This window comes from Spea bombifrons, chromosome 5 (assembly GCF_027358695.1).
Source record: "Spea bombifrons isolate aSpeBom1 chromosome 5, aSpeBom1.2.pri, whole genome shotgun sequence".
In the NCBI taxonomy this organism is placed as follows: Eukaryota; Metazoa; Chordata; class Amphibia; order Anura; family Pelobatidae; genus Spea; species Spea bombifrons.
In genome coordinates this window covers 35,180,375-35,206,521 of record NC_071091.1, presented here as the reverse complement: position 1 = coordinate 35,206,521, position 26,147 = coordinate 35,180,375, and the positions used below count along the sequence as shown (strand labels likewise).

Genomic DNA, 26,147 nt, shown 5'->3' with positions numbered 1-26,147 from the left:
CGGCTTCATAGCTTCTGCCGTCTCGTTGGATGCGATCGGCTCTGACATGTGTGGCGTCATCGAGTGGGCGTGTTTGTGCTGCAAAGCGCCAAATTTGAAGTTCCGCCATTTTGGCTGTGGAGGTCGCTGCCGAATATTAGAAAGGGGTTTATTTTGTTTTTCTTAAGGAACCCAGCGAACCTGGAAGGACCAGGAAGATGGCACCGGGAACTAAGGGTACTATTTATTTATACTGTCGCTGGCGCCCCCTCTGTATATATGTATATTATGGCCCAGTACTCGGTGGTCCTTTGGCTTAGTCCTTTAAATTCCAGCCCCTGTGCCAAGTCACCTCAGCCTCCCCTATAACTCAGTAACTCCTGGGAAGACTAGTCTAGGTGGCTGTAGTATTTGTTGAATTGGTTCCATGTATAATTAGTAAATCCCATCTCTATTAGTCCATGTGGCATTATGTGCACCTTCATCAGTGACAGTGTCCACATTCATCAGTGGGCTGTGTTCAATGCTTCATATTGTAGGCAAAAAAAAAGAGAGAAATCTGAAAATATTCAAATAAAAGACATCATGCGGTTAGGAGTCACCGGTTGTTTCTGTATGTCATCTTGTTATGTTATTTGTTATGTCCTGCCTACCTTTTGTATAGCGCTGCGGAATCTGATGGCGCTATGTAAGACAGTAAATAATAATTACGTACAGGGAATGGCAGGCTTGAATGACATTTTGACACATGTGGCATGTGATTTTCTAACAAATACTGCCTTTTTAATTTCATTGCTAATTCTTTTTGTGGTTAGTATGTGCGATATATAGTATATGCGTATTTCTGTTACACGTTTTAGTAGCAAGCAACTTATTTGTCGTTATAGTCTCTAAAAGCAAATCGGTGCTTATTTTGACAGAGCTTAGTCAGATGTCGCAATTCTTGTCACAATTTCACATGTTTTAAATAACAATATTTTTAATTATTTTCCAACAATGAAACATATCAACATTTAACTAACCTATGGAAAACAGATTTCGACGCCAAACGGACCAACAATGTTTACTTATTTGCCGATGTAAACACTTTTTAGGCTTGTAACCAATGGCCGCTCTTAATTATTAAAGCGTTCTTATAAACGCAGCTTCTATGTTAACTTTTTCTGTCCCCGTTTTCCTAACAAAATGAAGTTCCCGAGCCTCCCTGCGACTTTTTTTTGCTTATTTTGTGTGATCTGGTCTGTTTAGCAGGTAAGGCGTCTGCCGGCGGTACAGTAATAGGAGCGCAGAAACTTGTTGTGTGACTAAGGTCATAAAGGATGCACCGAGTATGCTGAATATGTAGCATATCTAAGTGAAAATCAGTGATCAGAATGTAAAAAACAAGAAGCGCTTCGTTCAGCAAACCGTTTACTTTTCCGGAAACACAATGCAGGACTGTTGAGGGGGCTTCACTTTTTAATTTGAATTTTTATATATATATATATATATATATATATATATATATATATATATATATATATATATATATATATACATATATATACACATATACATGTCTAATGGAGTGAGTAGAAGTGATGGAGCTTTTCCTCAGTCTTCTACTCGTGCTCTCCCCCCAAATATTCCCGCATTCAACTACTTGATTCGCTAAGAAATCATCTTTGTGCATAAGCGTCATAATTAATATGTATACGGTACAGTAAATGCGTTATGTATTCTTTCTATCTTTTTGTCTTCCTAGGTGACCCATGTGATGTTACGCTACCTCTCTCTTCCCTGCCAAGGTAAAATAAGAGATGCTGTAGTATAGGCATTACAGTGACGTTTCAATGTGATGCGTAAAGAAAATAATCTGAACCATGTAGATGTGTGCTGCTACGCAGCTTTACTGGAAGATGCAGACATGTACCCTAGGAATAGTTTGCACAGAGGCTAGAAGAAAAACATAGTTTTAAAATTACCATCTACTGTTGTTCATGAGTTGTAAGTCAATATTGCTGTTGATACTCCCAGCTGCACCGCATTTTGTATCCATGTTATGCTGACCTTTAGCACGGTGCATGAATGCCGATGAGTTGGTTCCGTCTGGTTATGGCATCTCAGGTTTCCTAGCATTGTGATTATTATCTTTTATTTATATAGCGCCAAGCAACTTAGAGGTAAAAGGAAGCAGAGAGATAGGGCGGCAGTTAGTCAGACAGATGGGATCTGAGGAAGGATTTTTTTTAGAATGGGTGTCATTAGCGCTAGTGATCAATTACACTATGAACATCTTGAAGAAGTTCAGGTGGCCATATAGTGCCAGCCCATTCTTCAGAAGGTTAGAAAATCTAGATGGATTTATGTTGGCACCATTAATAATCATGTTTAGGAATTCAGATTTCTCTAAAATGGGAAGCTAGATTATAGCATCATCTGTTTTAGTTTAGAGAGCACTTTGAAGAAAATTGTTTAATACACAATTAATTTGCCAGTTATCAATATTATTTATTACAGCTCCTATCCACGTGGAATATCAAAATGCCCTTGCAACACCAGCGCCCGACTACTGTACTCAATTCAGTTCACTAATACTTTCTGTTTCAACAGTGGTGAAGGGGACGCAATCAAAGTGTTTGTCAGGATTCGTCCTCCGGTTGAGGGGAGTGTAGCTGGTGGTGATGGGGATCAAAGCTTGTGTCTTTCTGCTCTGTCTCCCAATACCATCCGCTTGCATTCCAAACCGGAGCCAAGAATATTCACCTTTGATCATGTTGCCAATACGGATGCAACTCAGGTTTGTGTATTTGTTTAGTTGTGTTACTTAGACAATTGTCTGAATTGTTCACCCTGTTAGACTTTTAGATCAGCCAATTAAGCATAAAATCTTTAATATTTTTAATACCAGATTTGCACCTACATTTTTTCCAGTTGTGTTCAAAACATAGTTTCTTAGCATTCTCCCTCTTTCGTGTCTTTTAATGTAGTTCCCTTCCTTACAACAGGCAGGGAGTCCAGAAGTATTTATAGTGTTAGCTATGTCCTTAGTTAAGTTTCCCAACAGTAATGTTTAACTTCTTCATAATCAGACATATACCAGGTACTTCAGGTACACATCATTCCAAAGTGTCCTCATAAGACCAGTGACATACCTGGTACTTCATGGTTAAAAAATACCGCCGCGATCGTGAGGCTACCGCTGTTTCTGTCCACCTAGGCAATGCAGCAACACATAGCCCCCAAGTCTTTGATTACGCCTACAGGAGCCATCATACAGGCTCAACCACCGATTTATTGGCAATCGTGTCCCAGGCAGTCCAGCAACCGTGAGCGATGGCTCTCGCGAGAACGATCATACGCAGTTTAGTGGCGATCAGGGCCTGACCCTCCCTTGCTTGTGGGGGACTAAATCCTAGTCAATGCTGTGCTCCTATGGCTTGTAAGTAAAAGGTGCTTCTGGTCAATTGCTGTCTGTAAAGGCACTGCTGCAAATTAAGATGTTCAGATAGCTCCTGACCAAAAGGTGCTGGTGTGAAATCAGCTGTGTGGGACATGCTCCATTCATGTAAAGTGAGTGCTGCAACCTCAGTAAAGGGAAGAAAATGTATAAGTTATCCAGCGGTAGGCTGATTGCTGTGAATGGTGGTTCCTAGTCTAGGGGGCTACCTAGCCATTAGCCCTACCAGTGCCATTCATGTAAAGTGAGTTCTGATCTTTTAGACAAAAAAAGTGTGCCAACTGATCTATAGCCTATGGCACTGAAAAAGGCTGTCGGATCATGCAGGGGCACAGCCAGCCAACCCCCTCACCTGCAAATAAAATCAATAAAATCTACAAATAAAAATTAAACAAAAAATCAACAACTCTACTCTGTTCTTTAGTGCAAACATGGTAAAATAAAAAAAGATCCTGAAGAGGTTATACCCTGCTGTCCAAAAATCTGCAAAGGCCTTTTAAGTTTCACTTTTGCTAGCAATGTCACTAGTAAATATATATCTAAAACATTGACACCCAGGGTGTGGAGAGGAAAACCCATAAATTCATAGTGATCAACATAGCTTGCTATCGTCAGGTTTTCCCACAAAAGGGGTATTAGAAGATCCTTCATAACTCCAAGAGCAGATTAAATAGTGATCCAGGGATTAAGTTAAACCTTTTTCCCCTGCTTTTAAATCATTGCTGTTGACCTGCGTACCGTAAAGCAGTGTTACCTTTTGCAGTCATCTGGACATAAATTATGGCTATTATGTGACTGCAATAGGAGCATTATGATTTGATTTCTTAGGTGTTTTGAGGTATATCGGTGTATTTGTTTTGTATAATTGGTTTGTGTTTGACCCCTGTCATATTGTCTTTTTTTTTATTTAGGAATCTGTGTTTTCAAGCGTGGCAAAAAACATTGTTGAGTCATGCATGAATGGTTACAATGGCACCATATTTGCCTAGTAAGTAAACCAACTGTTTTTTTAGCAGACTTACTGGATAACAACTCTGACAGGGGTTGCAGATGTGTGAACAATGGAATATATATTCACGTGTGCATTGAAGTCTCCCAAAATTAAGCCAACATCGATATACGTTTTTTTAAAATCTTTACCGTTTGTGTTACTAAGAAGATGAAGTTCTTCATTTTGTATCTGTATGCTTTTTTTTATGTTCATCTGTTACCAAATTTAAATGGCCATTTCCATAATCTAGTTTATTTGTTAAGGATTTTATGTCCAGCTATTTTCTTTACACCTTTTCACTTTATGAATCTAGATGTTAACAAATCACAATCTTTGGAATTAAAGTATATGTGAAAAGTGACTTATTTAACATTTTGATTTTAACAGGAGAGTCACGCATCAGCCTAAAATTATAATCATTTTGTTCTGTTCTGGATGAAGGTTGTAGGGTATATAAGTTGTTAATAGTATAGAAATAGTCTAAGATCCTTGGTGTAATAAACCTTACCAAAATATTGTAGAAAGTATTTCCCATTAACCCTTTATCATATTATAAATGTACTATGACATGTTTACCAATGGCCATATACGAATCAACGTCATACCGGTGGTCACAGACGGTGGTCATTGGATGCACAAAGCACACGCTTGCTATTAAATGAGTATCAGTAAGACTAATGTGTTTATTTGTATTGTTTTCTTTTCAGTGGTCAGACTGGCTCAGGAAAAACTTTTACAATGCTGGGTAGGTAAATATGTAGAAATCATAGTTTACTTTATAATATCAATTAGTTATTTTCTGTGAAATTGTTCATTTTGTTCCAAAGATACTTTAAATGTTCTTACTGAGCCACTTTACAACATTTTACATTTCATTCCAAGTAAAATTACTTTTTTAAATGTCAACCTTACGTTCTTTTTTTGTGCCATGCTGTATTTGTACAATATTTTTTTTTTGCTTTTTCTGTCTTTAGGCCCTTCTGAGTCTGACAACTTCACACACAATCTCAGGGGAGTCATTCCTCGAAGCTTTGAATATTTATTTTTTCTAATCAATCGTGAAAAAGAGAAGGTAATTGAAAAAATCCCTATATAATGTTAAGTATTTTTATTCCTCCACCCCACGGCAACCCACAGATGTATCTCCCACTGCTGTAAACCCTCTATGATTTGTAACTGGTTTATCTACTGGCCGGCATTTCTGTTGTCTTGTCACAACGTAAAAGCAATTTTATTTATTTATTTTTTTTTACTTGTTTTCCAGGCCGGAGATGGTAAAAGTTTTTTGTGCAAGTGCGCGTTTATTGAGATCTACAATGAGCAGATATTTGACTTATTGGATCCAGCTTCAGCAGGGCTCCTACTCAGAGAACATATCAAAAAGGGTGTTTTTGTTGTTGGAGCAGTGGAGCAAGTCGTCACCTCTGCCGCAGAGGCATATCAGGTGAAAAGAAAATGCATAGCGGTACATAGAGATCAGACAATACAGCTGAGAAAAAGAAAAAATAGTGCATTATTTTATATATCGTTATTATTGAGGAAAATTAACATTGTTGTATTCTTACAGATTGTCCTGAAAATAATATTTTAGACTATTTTTAAACTCCAGACATGGGAGCTAATCAAAACCTACTGTGTAATAGAAGTCTCAACATGTGCTGTCAAAGGATACGATTAGCAGCATACTGGTAGTATGCGAAGTGTGCTTAAATGTATACTTTCTACTTCTTTTCCTGAATTATTCGTTTTCCATTTCCCTAGGTTCTGTCTATGGGCTGGCGAAACAGACGTGTAGCTTCCACCTCAATGAACAGAGAATCATCCAGGTCCCATGCTGTCTTTACAGTTACCATTGAATCTATGGAAAAGATCAATGAGATAGTCAATATCCGATCCTCCCAGCTTAACCTGGTGGATTTGGCAGGTTCTGAGAGACAGAAGGATACACACACCGAAGGAGTCAGATTGAAGGTAAGGAACAAAATGCACATTCAGTGTCTTACCGACAGCACAGTCTCTTCCCAGGAATAGTGCAAACTGGTTCACAAACTATTCACTGTCAAAGTAGGGTGTAATTAATATTGTTCAATTGAAACTGAAATATTAATGTTACTTGGTGATCAGTTTATTTCTCATATAGAAGAGTCCACAAAGCTGCTTTAATGTTTTGCTCTTTGGCACTTCAGCTGATGTCACTAATGTTAAGATCTGACATGGCTGTGATGTCATCAGTAGACCCCTCATATCACTTTTTACAAGGCTATCCTGCCCTTAATGGACCCATCCAGAGTCAAGGTCATTTGGGGGGCATTCCCAAAAGGGGAAGATCCCTTCTGGGCTCTCCTTTTATTGAAGAAACTATAACAAAAAAAAAAAGTTAGGACGATCGTAGAGGTGCAGAAAATGTCCCTGTAATACACTACTGTGGTAACCACAGCGTCCCCTATACCCTACAACAGTGCATTTTGTTGCAGTATTGTATTTGAGTAATGAGCATCAATCTCATTCCCTAAGCTGTCACCGTCTCGCACCCCAACTCCCATCAGAGTGAAGAAAGGAAAAACTCCCACAGGTTGTTGGCCCATCAATTACAGCCATAACAATCAATCAGACCATCGCCTTTTTTTGTTTTGGCCTTTTCTACCTATTTGTGATATGTACTGTCCCACACACAGTCTCTCCCTCTTTAATTCATCAAGAAGGGACAAAAACGGCTTGCGGTGGCGACCATTCATGGCAACGAATCCTAACTAATAGTCGGCACTTCTGCAATCTGGTTTCTTTAGTTTCGTCTGAGATCACCTTTGTTTTCGTTGAGTAGTACAAACGCATGAAACGTGCAATTTTCGGTAAATAAAATTTGTACGAAAATGAATGCACAAGTCAATTATAAATTATAAACCTATTGACTGTTGGGCAAATTTCTCTCCCTAAAAGAAGCAACATTCCCTCCTACAAACCTTTTTTTCATGGTTTTGAGTATGTTAAAAATTGATCTAATATATTTTTGTCTTCTGTGTAGGAGGCAGGCAGCATAAACCGCTCACTGAGCTGCCTTGGTCAGGTGATCACTGCATTGGTTGATGTGGCTAATGGCAAACAGAGGCATATATGTTACAGAGACTCAAAGCTGACTTTCTTATTGCGGGTAATTTCTTCTCTATTTTTGTTTTGATTTCTCAGTTTATATTTGTTTGCATATGCTATATGTTGAAACACAGCTGTTGAGGTGTATGATCTGAAAGGGGGAGCTATAAGTGATCTCTTACACAGGCGATTGTATAATAAAATACTTTTTCCACCTGATTTACCAAATTTGCCTTTTTTTCCTGCAAAACTAATTTGCTACCTGTAGCAAAATAGGCCTTTAGTAATATTTATCCTTGAGTAATATTTGTAACGTATTTATATAATATACTATATTTTTTGCTTTTGACCAGCTTTGATGATGGTAAAATGCAGCTGCTTTGGAGGAGAGTGCAATTTTTGTAGGTAATTGCTTGCTGTAAGACAACTGATTGCAAGGACATTTTCTGTTTTATTTTGCGTGTTTCCAGACTACTTTTATTGAACATGTTTCTCTCAACCACAGGATTCTCTTGGTGGAAATGCAAAAACCTTCATAATAGCAAATGTACACCCTGGATCCAAGTGCTTTGGGGAAACTTTATCTACTTTGCAGTTTGCACAACGGGCCAAATTAATTAAAAATAAGGTAACACTTGACATTACAATGGGAGAATATTGGCCTATGATTAGACAGAAATTTGTATATGGAAGCTAGTCTCAGGCGCAAATAATATTTTTTTTGTATAGAATGACTTAATGGTCAGTCTATTTGGCAAGCAACCATACTACCAGGCCATCTGGTAAGCCGCCTGTTCTTTGTGTATATTTTTCAATGTCGAGGAGAGAACCAAAAGGCCCAAATACCACTGAACGTTGTTAGGTTTTCTGCATCCATTAACGGCGACAGACGCAGCCAGCCTGTTTCGTTTTATACCCCACACAATGTCTTTAATGTATAGGGAATAGGCCAACAAACCAAATCCTTTTTTGCCAACTGATTACAAATGACTTTAGCCAACCAAGGATAAGAGCTCAAGGATCACCGACATCTACAGCAATGGTCCTTATCAGTTCTTCAACCTTTATTGCAAATGAACGTGTGTTACTGGTTCATCTGAAACTCCTTACATTTACCTCTGTACTATTTAGATCAAATGTACGGTGGCGTTAATTCAGACTTTTACTTGAACTTCCCTAGGCCGTAGTAAACGAAGACACTCAGGGGAATGTGAATCAACTACAAGCAGAGGTCAAGAAGCTGAAAGAACAGCTTTCTCAGCTTCTTTCTGGACAGATGCCACATGATATTTCTATTGCCAGAGGTGAGAGGGTTAATGAAAAGCATATCCGAACGTCTGCACGTGTGGATGGCATGATAATGCTACCCCTTGGCTGTCACTGCATGAATCATTTGTTACAGCTGGAAATTTCAGCTTACAATAAACTGGCATTTTGTTTAACTGTTTAACTATTTAAAAAATTCCTAATATTTTATTTAAATTGTGTATCTATTTCAATGTTATGCCTTACAAACAAAGAGGGTGAACTGGTAACAATGTATATTATTAATAGTATTGTGTACAAAGCCCAGTATACCTCTATGATCTAGCATGTGGGTTGCAATGCTTTCTGGATCTGATAGTATCTCAAATTAAGTTGAGGATTGTAGGTTAAATGCTTAAAATGCAATGGTGATAACTTTTTAGAATATATGTGGCCACCACTCATGAGAAGTTTTCCCCGTTCTGGTTTGTCTTTTGCTGGTTTGTCAGTAACACAGTGATTTTCACATTGTGTTGAAGAATTATGGTGATGTATTCATAATTTTCTATTCTGGCTATAATACACATGTGAAATGAGTGTTTTATTTTTCAATTAACTTCTTATTTTGCACTGCTTAATTTCAGTAGTTTCAGTGGAAGAAAACAACGGTGACTACATGAACAACTTTTTAGAAGCCATGATGCTTCTGGACAAATCAGAGAACGAGAAGAAGGTAAAGCTAAAATAGTGTGTGTGCGTGTGTAAGTTATTATTATTATTATTTTTAATACAGCGCCATCAAATTCCGTAGCACTGTACAATGGGTAGACAGGACATAACAAGTAGTATGTAACATACCAAATTGACTTACAGAGACAACAGGGGAGGAGGTGTGTGTGTGTGTGTGTGTGTGTATATGTATATGTATATATATATATATATATATATATATATATATATATATATATAACAAAAGTATTGGGACACCTGCTTATTACACCAACGGGCTTTGATTACATAGCGATTAATATGTAGTTGGTCCCCCTTTTGTGCACCTATAACACATTCGCTCTTCTGAGAAGGCTTTCCACAAGATTTTGGAGTGTTTTTGTGGGAATTTTTGCACATTCATCCAGTAGAGCATTTGTGAGATCAGACACTGATGTTGGGCGTGAAGGCCTGACTTGTAATCTCCATTGGAGTTCATCCCAAAGGGGTTCGATGGGGTTGAGGTCAGGGCACTGTGCGGGCCAGCAAAGTTCTTCCACACCACACTCCTCCAACCATGTCTTTATGGACCTTACTTTGTACACCACTATATGGACAAAAGTAGTGGGGCACACATCTGCTCTACATAGTAGGCACCTAAGACAAACCCCCCATTTTTGTTTGCCTTTGCAGGCCCTCTTTCAAAAAGTATCCCAGCTAGAGGATCTTTGCAACAAAAAAGAAAAGTTTATTCAATCAAACAAAATGATTGTCAAATTCAGGGAGGATCACATTGCTCGTCTTGAGAAAGTTCAAAAGGAGGGACGGGACATATCAAATAACGAACAAGATGACCTCATCGCTCAGCTCAAGGAGGAGATACTGGTACTAAAAGAACAGGTCAGAAATGCGTGTTTTGATTTAATTTCACTGCTGCCAACGAAGTATGTATGTGTGTGTATGTGTATAATATATATATATATATATATATATATATATATATATATATATAACCCCCCCCCCAAAAAAAAGAAATATTTGAATGTTAATTTAGGGGGAAAAGCCTGAATATAAGACTGATTGAAAAATATTTTTTTGTTTTTATTTGCCACTCTGCGCTAGTTATGCTCATCTGCCCCCTTATATGCCTTTTAATCCCCTATTTGCCACTCTGCCTCCAGAAAACCACTTAACCCCCTACCTGCCACTCTAACCCCCTGATTAACCAGTGCATCCCTTTACTTGTGACCCATATTCAGACAGTGGGGCAGCCGGTGGAGGTCTGTGCCATGAAAACCTCTGCTGCTGGTGGCCAGTATGTCTGCCGGGGCTTCGGCAAACATTCACTGCGGGATGCGCACAGAGAACCCCCACTGCTGCCGGCACTTCTATGGTGGAGCACCAAAAGGTCATGTGATGCCGGCGCTCCGTCATAGAAGCCTCCAGAGGAAGTGCCGGCAGCAGCAGGGGCTGCCAGAGAGGAGGATCCAGGTTCCCTGCAGCGCTGCGGGGATCTGGATGTTAGTCTTGTAGTCAGACCTCTATTTGAGGTCTGATTAGAAGACGACCTTGAATGTAAGACGAGGGATATTTTTCAGAGCATTTGCTCCATCATATGAAGGCTGGCAAGTCGACATGCAGTTACCGAGCCTACCCACTAACACTGTAGTTTGTCACCCTTCTTCTTCCAAATTCTTTTAACTGTTTAAATACAATTTGGAAACCTCAGTGGCAGAAGGAACCCATAATTTCCCATCACTACTGCCTTGCGTAGATGTATTCATTCAAGACCAGAGGATTTTGCTCTTCTGTGGTAATTATGTGCTGTTATAAAATGTAATTCATTGCTTTTGTTGTGTTGTCTTCCAGATTGAGCATCACCCACGTGTGGCAAAGTACGCCCTTGAGAATCACAGTCTTAGAGATGAGAATAAACGTCTGCGGTCCCTTCAGTCTGTAAAGAGAGCACATGAGCTAAACGCCCAAATAATAACAGATCTGGAAAAGGCATTTTTGGAGGCTTCTTCAGCCTCAAAAGATAATGGAGGTATCTAGGCCAATTTCATATAAGAATGTAGGCTTTGTTTTAAAAGTTTATTGTAGTTCAGAAAGTGATATTAGTATGTTATTACTTGTGCCAACAATGACCCCCAAACTCGCAAATGAAAGCACTCGAATCAAAGTGATGTTTGTTCCACCACAAGGGGCAACATTGCCACTTATGCTGGAATAAACATCATTTTGATTTAAGTGATATCTTTTTATTTGTGAGTTTGGATTCGGATTGGGTGGAGTCCTGTACAGCACCTGACAACACGACAACAATATCCAGTAATCTCGCATGGACAATTAAAAATGTTAATTTTCATTTATATAGTCTTGTCAATCAGTTATACTTTAAGATGTGGCTGTAGTTAAAAATTTTAGGGTGGAGGGTGAAACATATCACCTCTGCTGTTACACTATGTGCAATCATGTGAAGAACAAATGCATATAACACATTTACTTTGGTTATGTATATGTGATGTTTTTATTAATTTTTTTTTACCCTATTAGATATGCAAATGCATTCCGCTTCAATACCCTCATCGGATATGCCATCTGTGGAAAAGATGCAGGAGAGATTGCTGCAACTTCAAAGTGAGCTGGCCACTTCGAAGCAAGAATATGAAGAATTCAAAGAGCTCACCAAGTATGTGCAGATTTATTGCACGCTAAAGTCAGTAACTTTCCAATAACCCTGTATTTTAATACACCAAGTATTTTGCCACTAGCTAAATCAGGTTAGTCCTGATATTATTTCTTAGACAATGTATGGAGGAGACATACAATACTTAAGTATTCTTTGCCACTGTGTATACACAACAGAGATGATGTACAATTCTTTGTATGGAATAGCATTCTTTGCAGTCCTGCTTTGTATTCCCATTATTCATATTGCCACCATAGATCAGAGGTACTTCATACATAGCATAACAATTCATTGCACAAATCGGCTACTACATGTGAAAAATCATATACCTGTGTTTAGGAAGAAGCAGGTTGAACAGGAAGCGGAGGTTCAGTCGCTTCTGAAGTCTAATCAGCACCTTGAAAACATTTTAGAGGCTATGAAAGCTCACAAGCGACAAGAGGTTTCCCAACTCAATCGAATGCACGCAGAAACCATCAAGGTAATGTGAACTAAACCTCTATTTACCAGCTGCATAGGATGTGTGTGTTTTATGTATTTATAAAGCATGAATATGCAACAACTCACCTTAAACTTGAATCCATGGAACTACTGGTTTATATTGTCATCATTGATCAATGTACCCACACTCGCTTGGAATACAAATAAGGCAACTACCAGAAGTCCTCCCCCTTTTATTTTATTAAACAATGTTATTGCTTGTAAAGCTAAATTTCAAAGATTTCTTGGGGATAGGGGTTGTGCACTAAAGCATTTGACCGTTTCTTTTTCATCTGTATTGTTTTGTTTCAATTCAGAATATGACAACTCCCACTAAAGCATACAACCTACGGTCTCGCCTTGTGCCCCGCATGAGTCCAGACAATTTTCAGAATGGGTTGATGGATACGCCTAAGTCAGGAGAGCAAATGGATGACATCTTCAATGAACCTATCCCGCCGGAGATGAGTGAACAAGCCTATGAAGCGATTGCAGAGGAGCTCAGGATGGTGCAGGTAGGCTGTAGAACACGCCTCAAGAAATGCACTAATTTTTATCATCGGTAGTGTACTGGGGAGACTTCTGTACTCCTCCCCCCCCCCTTCAACCTCTTTGTACCTAAACTATTTCTTACTTTGAAATAACTGTAAATCCCTCCCCCATTTTGCTTTCCTATCCATCATTATCTTTCAAAAGCACCCATTTCATTGGTTGCCAAACTTTAACCTATGTATCATAATTGTATGTCCAATCATGTTATTGACTTTCTGTTTCACCATCATTAAGTCCTATGCCCAAGAAAACTGTCCTTATCATAACAAATGTCAATGATCACTCATTGTTCACTTTCTAGTATAATATTTCAAGATCTGTTTTTAAAATGGCATGTCCCGTGTAGACTAATAATTTAACCAAAGCCATAGCATCAAAAATAGAAGAAGAGCGTGTTAACCCCCCCACACACACACCTCATCCTCTGCTGCAAAACCCGGTGTTTATTGCTGGAGGTCTTTAAGGGAGTCGGAAGTTCTGGATCATCATGAAGAATTTTCACACATATCCGCTAAAATCTCAGTAATAGATAACAAAATTCAGAGATCCTAGAAAAAGTGGAGGTATAATAACTCAATAAGCCAGAGAATAGAAACAGATGGGATGATCAGACAAATAATAAACTGCTCTCGCTATTCATAGCTTTGACTAGACAGTCTAAACCTGTTTGTTCACGCTTATCATCGTTCAAAAAATTAACAAAATCATGATTAATATGGTCTAGGATACATGCAACTTTGTTTAGTGTATACTTAAATGCTACTCGGTTTAAATGCATGTTTGTTGTATGAAACTAATTTTTTTACAAAAAACCCCCAAACTATTGAAAAGGAAAAAAAAACATGCAGAACAAGTGGGCTAAAGCTCTGTCCCAAGATAACTTTTGCTATAGACCATGGTTACCAATGAGCTTTTCAGGCCTCCCAACCCCAAAAGATAACTTGCAGAGGGAACCTAAATGGTTTGATGGACTGCAGGGGGGTTTAAGATGTAATTTGATAATGCTTGTTTGAGGTCAAGCTCACAATAAAGTGTTTGAGTAAAGTATGACATCCTGATGTTGACCTCTATATGATGTTTTTCTATAATTATATCCTGAAGTCTCCCACTTTATCAAGTAGAACTGAGTGAATGTGCTAAACTTTACTTTTAGGAGCACGTGGCTGCCCTTCAAGCAAAACTAGATGAGGAGGAAAGTAGAAATATGAAATTCCAACAGCAGGTTGACAAGATGGAACATCACTCTACCCAGATGCAAGAGGTGAGGGGGGGTACCTATTGTCATTGTATAGGAAGTGGGGGGGGGGGGTAACACCATGCTAATAAATGAACACTCAATTTCATCCAAACAGAAACAGCAGGGAACGTTATTTGTACTCCAAAAAAGAATGAACCGAAAACAAGACGATAAACTTGTCCGAATCGTTTTTGGTCCATTTGCATAAGTCTACTTCTACATAAACATAATAATTATAAGACCGTTTTTGCCAAAACTGCCTTTTTTTTCCCCTTTTGATAGCATTTTTCTTCAGAAAGGACAAATTGGAGCACAGAACAACAAGAACGTCTTGCACAAATTAAATTGCTTGAAAAACAACAGCAGGACTTTAAGGTGAAAGAAGAAAGTAAGTTGATTTTGGGTGGTATACCACAACACGAAAAACTGAATTTTGCATCATATGATGTGTTCTCGCTCAACCCTGTAATCTGAATAAACAATAACAGCAAATGCTTTTCATACAGCCTGTATGTGAGCAAACCAGCTGACTATGCTGCTCATAATTATTTGTCGTCATGCTGGCTGGAATGTTAATTCATGCCTTAGTATTGATCCAAACAGTTAACCTGACCTTACTTGGGACTCTAAGTAAATAGATATGGTTTGGGGGGGGGGCTTCTAGTTTGTTAAATATGTATCAGGCAAGTAAGAATGAGGATTAATACTTGGTAAGCTTAAGAATTCCCACGCCAGTTTATTGAAGCAAGCAGCATTTGGAATACTGATTTACATGTATTTTATTCAACAGTATTGAAAAGCGAGGTCCATGACCTGCGAGTTGTGCTTCAGTCTGCAGACAGAGAACTCCGAAACGTGAAGTTAGAGTATAGTGATTTTAAAGGCAAACAAGAGAAGGAGCTGAGCCAGCTATCAGACAGACATATGAATGTGCAGCTTCAACTCGATAATGTCAGGTATTGTGAACACTGCGTTTGTTGGCCTTGTGTGTGCGTGCGTGTATGTATGTATATGTGTATAATATGTGTGTGTGTGTGTGTGTAAATATTTACATGGGTTTATTTAGTGTCCTAGAATTTTTAAATGAAAGTGACAGGTCCAATCCTCTCTAGGGGATCTTAGCTGATGCCTCCACGGTCTTAGCTAATTTTCATAACTGAGAGGGTTTTATCCATTGAAAGAAACCAAACAAATTTGACCTGTTTTTTTTGTTTTGGTTTTTTTTCTTCCTTTTTGCACTAAAGATTAGAGCATGAAACCTTATTGGAGGAAAAGAGATCACTTCAGGATGCATATGATAACCTCGAAGAAGTAATGAAGTTTGAGATTGACAGCCTGAAACAGCAGCTCTCCGAGAGCAGACAGGAAAATGAGGCTTTGAAATCTGAACTTAGTGTAAGAATATACTGTCCCAAACTGTACATTAAATTTTATATATAATTATACACTGTATGGACAAGAGTATTGGGACATCTGACCATCACGCCAACAAGGACTTTGATTTTGCATTCCAAATACATAGACATTAATATATTGTTGGTCCCCCCTTTGAACCTGGGAAGGCTTTCCACAAGATTTCTGTGGGAATTTTTGCACATTCATCAAGTAGAGTATTTGTGAGGTCAGGCACTGATGTTGGACGAGAAGGCCTGGCTCGCAATCTCCGTTTCAGTTCTTCATAAAGGTGTTTGATGGGGTTAAGCTCTGTGCAGGCAGTCAAGTTGTCCCACACCAAACTCATCCAACCATGTCTTTTGTCTCTTGTTTTCCTTCCTTTTGAAAGAAAGGCACAGTTTCTCCATTAAGATAACTTTAAATGGATCAAACATACAGTGTAGACATTGTTAATGTTGTAAATGACTATTGTTAGCTAGAAACAGCTGATTTTAATGAAATATCTTCATAGGTGTACAGAAGCCCTTTATTATTATATTATTATTGTATTATATAGCGCCATCAAATTCTGTAGCGCTGTACAATGGGTAGACAGGACATAACAAGTAGCCATCAGCAGCCATCACTTGTGTTCCGATGGCACGTTGTGTTAGCTAATCCAATCTAATGTATGTATTAAACAGAATTTGCTGGAGCTCCTAGAAAATGAAAAAGAATGCAGACAGAAGCTGGAATCTCAGCTTGAAGAAGACAAAGAGTACAAGACAAAGTACGTAACTTTTTTGCCTTTGAATCAAAAGCAGGAAGGGATGGGTAGGGGGGTTGAACTTGATGGACTTGGGTCTTTTTTCTATTACAAAAGCTATAATCGGTTAGATGTAAAAAAAAAAATTACCTAAACAAATGCTAACCGTTGCTACGCTATGCTAGTGTTACTATAACATTAATTCTTGTGTTTGTAAATGAACTGTGGATATATCACAATATAACGTTTTATGAACAATGTGGTCTTTGTTGCATTGTAAAATCTACTTTTAGGCTATTCTGTTTGGCAAAATGTCAAAGAAATTCATAATTAACCCATTATTAATAAGACTGTTAATGCTTGCCAGGCTTAAGTTCTTCACAAATAATGACTTCAAAATCCCTCTTCTCTGTCATTGCTGACTGCATTCTGCCCCTAATACTATACTTTGCCTTTGGGATTTTAAAACCCAATTGCATTGCTCTAGTTTACCAACGCTGAATTGCAGCTGCCACACTCCTGTCCATTTGTCTAACAAAACCATAAGCCCAATTAATTGCTTTATGTCGCCGTCGATGTATTTTACAGACCTTCATACTGTGGGCAAAGACATCCTCACCATTGAGACAATTTGTAAGATCTCTAATAATGGTATTAAAAATAATGGGTCCCTGAAATACCCCACTAGGAACAAAATTGTCTTCTGAATATTTGACCACAACTGTGTATATAAAGTAATTCTGATCTTTCAACCATCTCAAACCAGTCACTAGTACCATTCTATTGGATGCGATATGCATAGCACGACTTTGTAACTTTCTACATGAAATATATTGATTTCGCAATTATCGCCCTATCATAATCTTTCAGTAACTGCAACGGAATCTCCATGAACGTGTGTGTTGAATATTGTTTGAATATTTTTTTGTATACTAAAATGTCTTATATACTTACATTTTTAAGGGAACTTTTGAAAGTTCTTGATGAAAACGTGCATCTCAAGAAGGAGTGCTCGGATCTTATGACACGCTGTGAACAGCAGGTACTTCCTATACTTTGTACCAACGTTTTACTTAAATTGTGTGATATATCCACAGCACGGTTTTGTTTTCGAATCTACTTTAGTTGCTTGATAGAGTTCATCTTAAAAAAGGCATAACTTTTTGTACATGTGTGTTGTAAACATAAATTCAGCAATGCAAAAGGCAAGTTAATTTTATGTCCGGACATAAAAGGTGTTTGTTGCACCTTTCGTATTATGTACCAGGTTATCTGAAACTGGTGAGTTAAGCTGTAATGTCGGATTTTCTTTTTTAGTGGATATAGAAGTTTTTGCTCTAGATAATCTACAGTGTATACGATAGATAGATGCATGATGTATAAATATGGAGATGAATATGTAGACGTTAGATATAAAACTATTGCTGCATAGTTCCCTAAATCAGTAATTCCCTTTCATAATGTTCTGATTTTTAAGGTCACGGATCTCCAAAAGCTTGACTACAATTTGACATCTTGCAAAGAAACAATAGCAGATTTGGAGAGGAAAAACTCTGCAGACAAGGTGTGTTTACTACTACTCAACTACTGGTGCTCGTTGCTTAAAAATTCTGCGTCAACAAACTAGAAGTATAAAGAAGAACTGTTTTAAATATAAAACATGTATTCTTTAACATGAAGATTAATAGAAGATAAATACTGTAATTTTGGAAGTCACATGTTGGAGAATGGGCACTATAGTCCAATCTCGAATGAATGGAGACTTTTTGTACACTGAGACTGCCTGAAAAGTTCATTTTGAACTCTGGGTTTAATTTGTAGGTGCCGTTCTAGCAAAGTTTCCGAATCATATATACGACACTTGCTATAAAGCTATTTGAACTATGCCGTTCTTGGGCCGCTTTTTCATACTTTGGCCTGTTCTTTTGTTTCTAACAGGATGTTGTGGCTGACCTCATGAACCAAATTCAAGCCCTGAGAACCACAGTCAACCAAAAAACAGAGTCTGTAGATGTCCTTACAAGAGAACTTGAAGACATTAATGTATGTTTACTGTAGACTTAAATATATAATTAATATTCTAATTTCACCACCTAGCTGGAAATGTATATGCATGTTAGATTCAATTATGCGTCCTGGCTAAGAGTTTCTCTGTAAATGCAGTATTGTCTTTTTCCAGATGTTATTGAAATTTAGTGTGTGTGTATATATAGATATATATATATATATATATATATATATATATATATATATATATATCTATATATATATCTATATAGATATATATATATAGATATATAGATATATATAGATATATATAGATATATATAGATATAGATATATAGATATATATATATAGATATAGATATAGATATAGATATATAGATATATATATATATATAGATATAGATATCTATATCTATATATATAGATTATACACACATATACAGTTTTGAATGTTGAAATGATCATAAAAAATGTTGGTAAATTAGAATATCCCTTGTTTTTATTTTTATGTTTTTTAAAGAATAAATACAGTTCTGTGGTGTCAGCAAGGGAAGAAAGCAAGAATATTTTAGAAAAGCAGGAGCAAGTGATCGAAGAACTGAGAGAGAGCTTGGAGAGGAAGCAGTCCGCTGATAACATCGAGGTGAGCAGTCCAATGAATCACACGACTCACAGGCTCTCTGGTCCTGATTAGTGGGCGCTTGATACTCAACAGTGATAACTGTGCTTTTTCTTTATAGAGAGAGCTTTTATGTGATGACTTGGCTCATGCAACTGAACAGCTGGACAAGTTAACAGAAGCCTTTAACAAGCAGGAGGCCTTACTTCAGTCGCACAAAGAAGAACTGCTTCAAAAAGAACAACGAATCACAGAACTAACCAGCCAGGTATATGTAACGCTCTGGCACCAGGGCTAGTTTTACCACCCAGGTCCAGGCACAAAGGCTATTGGCATCTACCATTTTTGCTAAATTATTAAATAAAAGCAATTCCTGCACAGTCTAGACAGCTGTCTTAGCAGAACATGCGCAAACGTTGGTGCAGCATGCTTGGGAGAGGGTGGCATATATGCAGGTATGGATAGTTTCTTCCACTAAAAATGGAGCATGTTCTGCAGTTTGATTAGACTGTTGCTTTATTGTGTGTGTGTGTGTGTGTATATATATATATAGATAGATAGATATAGATATCTTTTGTGTGATGGTATAAAATTTTCTATAAAAGAGAGAGGGTAGCTATACTTTTTGACAAGGTTCTTTTATTTTACAGCATTTCTTGCTCACGATTTTCTAGATTTTTTTTTTTTCTGTTATTCCTAGATTTGTAATTTTATATCCTCTGCAATGTTTCCATCTAGAAGCTGTCTTTGATTTGTGCTTTTTTTCCCCCTCTTAGACAATTAGTTTATATCTTCTGCTTTAATGTTGTATTCATTTGACTTTTTTTATTGATTTAGCTAAAACAACTCGAACACCTAAAAACAGAAAAGCCAAATAATGAAGAAGTGAAACAGTCGTATAGTAATACATGTTCCCCTACCCAACTTCCGCAGGTATTTCATTGCTTGTAAATTCATGCTTTGGTTCATGATGGCTCAGTATTTTGATAATCATGCTTTCATCTGCCTTATTACTTAGACAAAGAGGTAAATATGTTTCAATAATTGTATTTATTTACGGATCAGGAAGAAAACCAATATTGTATAGGCAGTATGTTATGATGTGTTTTCAATTTTAGACTCCCAGAACCCCACAGGCATACCTGTTTGAGTCTGAGCTAAGTGGCCTACTTAACACAAATTCTACCTTGGAGCTACTTGTATCTGAACTAAATGAGGAGCGAATGGCCAAAAATGAAGAAATCTTAAGACTTAAGGTACGTAAGTTTAAAAAAAAAAAAAAAAAATCTTTCATGTTTTGGTTGTAATTTTAAACCCCTTCAGTCCCCTATTTCACATCCTGACTCTCTTGCACGGAGAGCATCACTGTAATGGCTGCCACCATGACCACCAGTAAGCTGTTGCATAAGGAATGACCGATTGCGCAATCAGCATTCCCTTCTGGGAGATGTTACTGCTGACGTCAACCTGGAAGCTCAGGAGAGGACAAGATATCCTCTCCAGGGTCTGTCTAGACCTGGGACGGCCCTCCAGCTGCAGGACTTCATCTCCCACAATGCTCTTTCAGCTAAGGGGCAGACTGAGGAGTATGGGAGATGTAGTCCTGCAGCAGCTGGAGGGCCGCAGGTTGGACACCCCTGGTCTAGACCCTGTGGAATATCCGATTGCTCCCCCTGCTGATTCTGGAAAAAAAAAGGGATGTGTAATTTGTGTGGGTACATCAAAAATGGAAAAAGGGAATGTTAATTAAACCTGCATATGGTAATACATGGTAAAAAAAAGCTGTGGGACTTAAGGTACCAAAACCCCCTGGGACTGAACTATGTTTTTATTTTATCTGCTTTACCGTGCGTACCTATGATCCATTTATTGTTAACAATCCATTATTAACCATGCGATTATTGCAGTCGTGTTCATCATACTAAAGTCTGCTGTACATTCCAGGCACAGTTGTGTGAAACAGAAAACATGCGTCTGGAGATCCAGAATTTACAGGCACAGTGCAATGAACTAACAAGCCAACTGGACAACCGTAAACAAATTGATAGGGCAAAGTAAGTAACCCGGTGAAATATAGGTTCTTGAAATAGATGAAAAAGACTTGAGTGCTTACAATCTACTGCAAATGGCCCTGAAATCGTAAGCTTTACATGTCATAGTCCTGTTAAGATATCTTCAGTTTCATGCTAATTTCAGTCTTACACGTGAAAATCAACTTTATTATATAAACATAAAATATCCCAGGACATTTGGTAAGCAGCTCAAACATTTGTGATCTCTGTTGTGATCTTTTTTTTTTTTTTTTTTAACATAATGAACAGCTGACACAAGCACTTGGCATATAAGCGATACTTTTTATATTAAAAACAGTCATCACAGCTTTTAGCTAACTAAATTTATACTAAAATTATAGTTTGCAGGATTTGTGGTTTGAGATGTTTACGTTAGAAGTTTCAAGCATTTTAGGACGATTGTCAATAATGTGAATTAATTACATTATTAATTTCTTGCCCTGGCGTTCTCACGCTTCTCCTTGCCCTGACTTTACAGAGGATGCCACAAAAAGTAGCAGTTGGCTATAGGGGACAGGTAGATTCATGGTTATAAATAACATGCGGATCCTGAGCAAAAAATGAAGAAACCTTCCCCGTACTATAAATGTAACATGAGGTTTAATATATATTTATTCTTATTGGTCAACACCTATTACATAGGTTTTATTGTATATAATGGCATGATGTAGTATTTTGGAAAAGTGACAGATCTTCTTTAATATACTTTAGTTTGGCACAGAAACAATCTGACATGCAGGAGCTGAAGAAGGAAATGGAGAACGAAGTCTTTGAAAGGATGGAAAAGGTACTTTTAAAATTTTATTAGCTCCCAAATTAATAGTAATTTTTTATATTGAATATATGAAAATGTATTTCCTATTTTGTTTTTCTGCGTAGTTTCATAGTTTTCTTTTTTCTCCCCACAGGGTAAAGCAGCTGGTCACTTACTGAAAGTTGAGGCAGAGTAAGTTAATGGAGTTTTCTGTAGGACCTGAAAACCTTTCAGGGATTGCTTGTTTGTTGGTTTCTAAAATCCCCCAAAATGTTTTGTTTAAATTGGTGATCCACCTACCGACCCCACTGATTGGGTAAATGTAGCATTGAAGTGGAAACATCATTCCTAATAGCAGTCAATACCTAAAACCTTTCAATGAATATTAATTTAACCATGTAAGTGTCTTGATTCAAGGACTGATTATTGCCATAACATCGGGTGGGGGGGGTAGTGTTTTATGTGATTAAGCTCTGGGGACAGAAAATGTAAGATCTGTTAAGGTACAATCAATGGAACTGCAACTTTAAACTATAAGGTACTATATCGCCGGGCTTGACAAATTTGTTGTGAATCTAGGCGCCAGCTAAAAAAGTTAGGAGCCAGGATTTTTTTTTTTAAACTAACAGTTGGTTAGGAGTGATCTGATCATCCTCAGCCCACTTACTAAACTCACAGCATTTGACCTGGAAGCACCCTGGACTTTCAGGTCAGTGCTGTTTTTGTTTTTAATCTTTTTGATTTTTTTTTTAACTCCATTGGAGCACAACATTGACTGATATTTAGTCCCCACAAGCCAAATTTTAACCCCTGCAATGCCACGAATGTGTCATACACAATTGTGGCATTGAAGGGGATAACGTTGCACTTTCGCTCTCATGGAGTGATCAGGCAGCAGGGGGATGTTGTGTCAGGTCCCCACACCTGTGTGGGGACCCAATCAACACACAACCCCCTTCCCTGAAGCTGTCTGTGGCAGCTGAAAACGCAATTGCTGGTTTGCCGGCAATCGCGTTTTCAGCCTACAGAATCACTCCGTGGGAGTGATCTCAGGCTCGGGGGCAGCTTGGGATGGCTGTGCTGGTCTGCCCAGACACCTGGGCAGACAGCAGCAGCGCCCCCACGATCACAACGATTGTGGGGGCATTTTTGGGGGATTTAACAGGCTGACAAACACCTAGGCGCCAGGACAAAATTCTCAGTTGCCAGGGCGACCTGGCGCCTGGGATTCGTCGAGCCCTGCTATATCGTACTTTCTACTATCAATTGCATTTTCTACTATCAATTTTCTTACATTTACTCACACATGTACGTGATATATGTATGTATACTATATATGAAAAAATATGTATCCTGCGTTCTTGTGTGTTATATTGCAAATACACACAGTAAATCAAGTTGGATGATAAGTTTGAGGATTTTAAACTGTCACAACTTTAGGAATATGTTCTAAAAACTGGTCATTATCGACTAATATGGCATTATGTCGGTGTATAAACACATTTCTTAGGTAATGAACGTTTTGGGGTTTTTCTTTTATTAAAGTTGGTGTATCCTTATATCTTTTTATATAGGTTAGAAGAGGCAAGAAATCTCCTTCAGAATAAGGAGCATTTCTTAGATGAGCTCGGGAAGGAGCTCCAGCGTACAAGAACGTTAGAGTCCAAAGCCTTCCAGGAGAAAGAAGAAATAAGGTCACTACTGGAAGGAAAATATGAAGAGACAGAAAAGCTTTCCCTGGTAATGAATAACATCCCGGGGTTACGCTAATTGTGGGTTTTATGCAAGAGAATAGCTTGGGGAAGGTGACTTTTCTTCCCCTTCCTTGTGTTCACAGTTAACATTTTCATGATAAATCAGATGGCCTCACTTGTTCTCCCAAATAAAATAATTATTGTTATGATGTTGGCCTTTGTTTTAGGAGCTGGATATGTTAAGAAAACAAGTTGCATTTCTTGCTGAAGAAAATGGGAAACTAGTTGGTCATCAAAATCCTAACCAGAAGATTCAGTACTTGGTGAAACTTAAGAAAGATAATACTAAACTTATGGAGGTAGGATTAACAAATCGAATGTATTAACAAACTCTTTTCCTGTGTAATGGGCACACTTAGCTACTATTTGGGAATCACCAGATCAGTGAAGGACTCTAAATCGGGGGAAACGGTTGTCATGAAATACTTGTTGAATCTGTAATTTTCCACCTAAAACACCAGCTTTTTTTCTAACATTGTAGGCACGTTCTCTTTAATGAGGAGAATGTATTTATTTTGTATTCAGTATGTATATACAGTATTTGTACATAATTAAAAAATACTAAGGCAAGATACCCCACAGAATCTTTTATTAGGAGAACCTTCACAAGTAACAGTGTACAGTCACCATAGCAAAATCCACATATACAAGCGTTTAATATGAACCCAATATACCCATCACAATTAATGACACATACATCGTGATCTGTTCAATGTGTTACATCTGACTCAGATTAGAAACCTCAAAACACACAAACTCATCATATATTAAGTAGGCTTGTGCATTCGGATTTGTACGGATTTTAACAAAATAAGCCAATTTTGCAAATTCATGCAAATGTCCAAAAATGAGGGACACCCAACAAAACAAAGTAGAGAGCGCCAGTTTTTTTCCCCACTTAGTTTTTATTTTCACTCACACTTGCTCAAACTTTCCTTCTCGCTCTCTCAATGTCTCCCTGTCTCTTCCGCCCAACGCTTCTGTGTCCCTGTCTCGTTTCCCTCAGCTTCTTCTCTTGCTCTCGTTTCTTTGACCGATTCTCCCATGTCGTCTTCGTCAGCTTCTCCCTGCACTTCTGTAAAAGGGCAGGGCATTGAGCCACGCCTCCTGCCCTGATTGGAGGAACGCAGGGAGGCTGTCCCCGTGACTCCGCTCTTTTGCAGACGTACTTGGACCAGAATAATGCAGAATAGGTGCAGAAGCACTTCTTTCTCTGTAAATCTGTCTACATTCTTAACCCCTTAATGACAAAGCCCGTACATGTACAGGCTCAAAATGCATTGTTTTCAATGGGTTTAGGGACCGCCCACTGTCATTAAGGGGTTAATACTTATGGATAATAAAGTACCCATTTGCACTAGTTTCTAGTTGGCTGTAATGTAGGCAATTACAGCAAAATATGTGGCAAGATGATCTTGCAAATAAACAAAATAAAAAGGAAACAGAAAACTTTTAATTAATAGGCATGACTGCATTTATAAATAAAGCTCATACTTTTTTTCAACTCTAAATGTGCCACGAAATAGGGTTATTCCTCAGGAGGGGCTTCAATACAAATTGTTCTTGTACACATTATGGAACTTTCATTAGTAACTACAGTTATAGTATTAATAGGAGTTTAGTTTATATGCACATCCTGCTATAATGGCTTTTGCTTCTAAATGTCTCACCTAGATATAGTTATTTTTTGTTAACATATCTCTTTGTCTTTTAGGAGGCCGAAAAACTGCGGATAGAAAATGCTTTTCTCAAAGAAGTAAAAAAATGTGAACACTGTTTAAACAATGTTTAAACAAAATATTAACAGTGAATTATTATAATAAGTGCGTTTTCAAAACAGAAATCCTTACAATTAAATTCTCCTTTTCCATAATACATTCTCAAGTGAGGTCTTCAAGCTAGATATTAACTGTAGCTATGTATAGGAACTGATGCTAAAAGGCAGCTTTTTGTTTAACTAATATTTGTTAAACGGTACTATACACTGCAAAACAACCAGAAGTTTCTCTTTTTTGATTAATGGCTGTTAATGTTTTGATCTTAATTCTAAATCGTTTTTGATAGATGTCAGCATGTAGGGAATAAGAGGGATATGGGTTATGCTTAGAAATAAAATATGTGAAATTGGACTTTTGCCTATACAATATCTTATGGACGTGTGTGTTGGTTTTTGTATGTTATATAAATGTCTTTTCCATGTTTTGTCTGTCTTTAAGCTGTAATACATTAAATATTTTTTTTTCTACTGATATTTTCGTTGACCTTTGTTATTTGATTTATGCTTTCTAGCCTCTAGTCCTGTTTGTTATTGTATTTAAAATGTACCATATGTCCTACATTTCAGGGTGTCTCCAATGTAGATATCACATTGATTTTGTTAGACACAATGAA

At 37.7% G+C, this 26,147-nt stretch overlaps 1 protein-coding gene across 2 annotated transcripts; it reads left to right on the top strand.

Moving 5' to 3' along the window:
- The first annotated feature begins 92 nt into the window (after window positions 1–92).
- On the top strand, window positions 93–25,987 carry KIF15 (kinesin family member 15). Of its 2 annotated transcripts, none has more exons than XM_053468250.1 (35): window positions 93–216; window positions 1,724–1,766; window positions 2,572–2,758; window positions 4,330–4,406; window positions 5,117–5,154; window positions 5,384–5,481; window positions 5,674–5,853; window positions 6,171–6,380; window positions 7,432–7,557; window positions 8,002–8,124; window positions 8,677–8,800; window positions 9,389–9,474; window positions 10,143–10,349; window positions 11,319–11,496; window positions 12,006–12,141; window positions 12,481–12,622; window positions 12,939–13,136; window positions 14,327–14,434; window positions 14,693–14,798; window positions 15,201–15,366; window positions 15,655–15,805; window positions 16,489–16,574; window positions 17,514–17,592; window positions 18,028–18,114; window positions 18,489–18,593; window positions 19,078–19,200; window positions 19,298–19,444; window positions 20,014–20,109; window positions 20,295–20,432; window positions 21,121–21,230; window positions 21,960–22,035; window positions 22,157–22,194; window positions 23,577–23,742; window positions 23,924–24,055; window positions 25,471–25,987. In XM_053468250.1, exons 1-35 carry the CDS (start codon window positions 198–200, stop codon window positions 25,546–25,548), a joined length of 4,164 nt encoding a protein of 1,387 aa, XP_053324225.1. In that variant the 5' UTR covers window positions 93–197; the 3' UTR covers window positions 25,549–25,987. The 2 variants fall into 2 exon arrangements, with proteins under 2 accessions (XP_053324225.1, XP_053324224.1); XM_053468249.1 differs by having other exon boundaries at window positions 9,386–9,474.
- Window positions 25,988–26,147: the final 160 nt, after the last annotated feature.

Excerpts from the sequence above, each read along its gene's own strand:
- KIF15 (XM_053468249.1), top strand. Across the intron at positions 12,142-12,480 it reads GAATTCAAAGAGCTCACCAA|GAAGAAGCAGGTTGAACAGG; the intron begins GTATGTGCAGAT and ends ACCTGTGTTTAG. Across the intron at positions 24,056-25,470 it reads ATAATACTAAACTTATGGAG|GAGGCCGAAAAACTGCGGAT; the intron begins GTAGGATTAACA and ends TTTGTCTTTTAG.